The following is a 3,515-nucleotide window of genomic DNA, read 5'->3' as shown; positions in this document are numbered from 1 at the left end:
CTGCTCTGCAGGGAAAAGATCAGAAATCTACTTCTGTCAAGATATACAGCCTTGGGAACCCTCTGGGGACAGTCCTACTCTGTCCTGTAGGGGCTCTGTGAGTCAGAATTTGCTGGACAGCAATGGGTTTAGTTTGTTTTAGAGACTCCTTATAAGTGAGGCCACAGTGTTTGCCTTTGTGGGTCCGACTGGCTGCCCTCACTGTGTTCTGGGTTCAACCATGTACCATCCCGCATCAGCACCTTGTTTCTCTTCATGACTGAGTAATCGTCCACTGCACACGTGTATGTGTTTGGTTGTTCATCTGATGGCCTCTCGGGTGGTTTCCATTGTTTGACTGCTGTGAACGGTGTTGCAGTGAACGTCAGGGCACCTGTTTGAGTTCTGTGTATAGTATGTGTCCATTGAGGTGGTTCCTAACTCAGCTTAAAATCCAGGTGGAAATAAATACGTAAAAGAAAGACTGAGCCTGGCAGGGCACAGGGGTCCCCTCCCTGTACCCACAGCTCAGCACTCAGCAGGATCCGTGGCTCCGGGCTCCCTGTCTGAGACTTGGCACCCTGCAAACTGGGCATTCCAAGAGGCGGGGGCTGTGGGTCCTGAGCCAGGGTTAGAACCCCAGCTGCCAACAGGTAAAGGCACTGGTGTTTCTTTCCTGAGTGTCTGAGACAGTGCTCTGTCCCTGACGTGGAGGTGCCTTTGCTTGTCACCTGTCCAGGTGGATCCCCAAAGACCCACAGACATGTGCCTGTGTCCAACTCACGGGATTAGAGCTTGAGGATTTCAACGCAGGACGTCCCTATTGGGAATTTTAATTCTGTGGAACCCCTTCGTTGAAGACACTTTATACTCTTGTCCGTGTGAATTTAGCTACTTAGTTTTTTCTGCTCTCATTCCCCTGTCAGCAGATATTATATAAACCTAAAAGCTGAACTTTTGTCTTTTTTTGTTTGTTTTGTTTCCTCTTAGGTTGCTCTTGCGTTTGGTGGATGATTTTTTGCTGGTGACACCTCACCTAACACATGCTAAGGCATTTCTGAGGTACATGTTTCTTAAAGTGCTTTTATGGAGTCTGTGTGATTAACACTAGGCATATAGTTAATAAGTAGTGGAAGCTCTGGGTGGTGCGCATGGTTAGTGCACTTGGCTGCTAGCTGGAAGGTCAGCGGTTCACATCCTCCCAGAGGTCCCTTAGAAGAAAGGCCTGGTGACCTGTGTCCCTAAAGCCAACCCCTGAAAGTTTATGGAGCACAGTTCTCCTGACGCACAGGGGGCCACCCTAAGTCGGAATCCACTGGCCAGCGACCACTTCCGTATTTTTAGTATCCCATCTCTGAGTCTAAGCTTTTATATTCTTTGTACACCATCTCAGCATCCCTTATGAACCACCCACAGCCCCACAGAGGGTCGCGGCCACATGGTGGTGCAGACGGGCCGGGAGGGTGCTGTGGGCTCCAGCACAGCCGTGGGCCGGCACCACCTTCCCCGTGGAGGGGAGGCCCAGGGAGGACAGTGAATAAGCCTGGGGCCCCGCATGGTACCGCTGTAACAGAAACACCACAGGTGGGTGGCTGGGGAGGCCATTTATTTTCTCACGGTTCCGGAGGCTGAAAATGTAAGTCAGATCTCGGCTGTTGGTCTTCCTGTGGGCATCTCTCCTGGTCTGTGGTGTCCCTTTGCTTGTGGATGGGCCCTCACGTGGCGTTCATCTTCCTCCACGTGTCCGCTCTGCTGTTCTCATAAGACACCCCGAGAAGGCATTAGCTCTGAGACCCACTCTAGTCTGGAATGATGTCATCCATGCATGATCATACTTGCAGGTCCTGGGGGGCATTTCAGCATACATTTTCAGGGATACAATGCCAGACACTGCAGGTGCTGGCACCCCATAGAGCCCCTTTGTAAATTTAAGAGGATGGTAGATGCCTGCAGGGTGAGGATGAGTGGCCACCTAGGCCTGGCCGACTGCTGCGGCCACCCTGGGCTCGAGCCATTGACACAGAAGCAAAGCTCTCAAGGACAAGCCCCCATGACTGAGTCCACAGGAGGGTCATGTCCTTCCTTCAGGGTCCCTGCCCAGTCCTGGTGCCCCTGCTCCCCAAGCTTCCTCTGAGTTTTGTGTAACACTTAACGGGGGCTTCAGCCTTCCCCTTGGTGGCTGGCCCTTCTGCCCTGCTGGCTAACCTCGCCTCTGATCTAGGACCCTGGTCAGAGGTGTCCCTGAGTACGGCTGCATGATCAACTTGGGGAAGACTGTGGTGAACTTCCCTGTGGACGACGGCCCAGCGCATGAAGCCCTCCTGCAGCTGCCCGCCCACTGCTTGTTCCCCTGGTGCGGTCTGTTGCTTGACACCCGGACGCTGGAGGTGTTCTGTGACTACTCCAGGTGAGTGCGCCTGGCCAGGTGGGGAGCTGCGCCTCCGTCAGGGCCGGGCAGTTGTGTTCCTGCTTCTGGTGAGACAAGTGGTCGCCCATCCTGAAATGTCCCGCCTGCCTGCTTAGGTATGAACTCTCCTCAGGGCAGCTGGAAGTGTGCCTTTCTCTTTGAAATGAACTAACTTGGGAGGTGAGTGGTCATCTGGACTTCTGCTTTCCAAGAGGAAACTGTGCGGCAGCCACAGGGATGCCAGCCTGGTTCTCAGGATCCTGCATGGGTCTTACTGTGGAGATTCCGTGTTCTGTGCCGCTGTTGGCCATGATCTTACCGTGGAGATTCCGTGTTCTGTGCCGCTGTTGGCCATGATCTTACTCTGGAGATTCTGTCTTCTGTGCTGCTGTTGGCCACGATCTTACTGTGGAGATTCCGTGTCCTGTGCCGCTGGTGGCCACGATCTTACTGTGGAGATTCCGTGTCCTGTGCCGCTGGTGGCCATGATCTTACTGTGGAGATTCCGTGTCCTGTGCCGCTAGTGGCCATGATCTTACTGTGGAGATTCCATGTTCTGTGCCGCTGTTGGCCATGATCTTACTCTGGAGAGTCTGTCTTCTGTGCTGCTGTTGGCCATGATCTTACTGTGGAGATTCCGTGTTCTGTGCCGCTGTTGGCCATGAATGTCCTTATCACGAGGGCACACCATGACTGCACACTCACGGCCATCCTGAGCGTCTTGTAGCAAACTGGAAGAAGATCGAAATAAAAACCGATCCAAAAAGGAGGATGGCCATGAGCAGACAGAGTATAGGACACGTTTAGAGGCCAGCTAAGCTTATGGAAAGGTTTCACTGATCTCGTTATCAAAGAGACGTGATGGAAAACATCAGTGAGGTCCCCTTTTCCCTCTGGAATGGCAGTTCCTCTCCCATGCACTGGTTGTTGAGTGGCTGAGGGAGAAGCCACCTTCACGCATTGCTGGGATGGGCACCCTGGTACAGCCTATCTAGGAAGCAGGTCTTGGCATTAATGGCCCTAAAATGTTCATATATAGTTTCCCAGTAATTCCACTGATAAAAATCTGCCCTAAAGGAATAACCAGAGAGATGACCAAAGACTTCACTCGAACATTCTAAACCGTTCA

The 3,515-nt window shown here is 52.7% G+C and overlaps 1 protein-coding gene across 1 annotated transcript in view; it reads left to right on the top strand.

The window, feature by feature from the left end:
- TERT (telomerase reverse transcriptase) overlaps window positions 1-3,515 on the top strand; it is a 49,378-nt gene that overhangs the window by 34,999 nt on the left and 10,864 nt on the right. Inside the window, exons 10-11 of the mRNA XM_007951615.1 lie at window positions 970-1,041; window positions 2,201-2,386. Of these exons, the coding sequence (XP_007949806.1) occupies window positions 970-1,041; window positions 2,201-2,386 (258 nt within the window). The remainder of the gene's footprint in view (window positions 1-969; window positions 1,042-2,200; window positions 2,387-3,515) is intronic.

This window comes from Orycteropus afer, unplaced genomic scaffold (assembly GCF_000298275.1).
Source record: "Orycteropus afer afer isolate SDZICR_OR568_19922 unplaced genomic scaffold, OryAfe1.0 scaffold00303, whole genome shotgun sequence".
Lineage (NCBI taxonomy): Eukaryota > Metazoa > Chordata > Mammalia > Tubulidentata > Orycteropodidae > Orycteropus > Orycteropus afer.
Note: the sequence above shows the minus strand (reverse complement) of the source record. Positions and strands in the feature narration are given on the sequence as shown.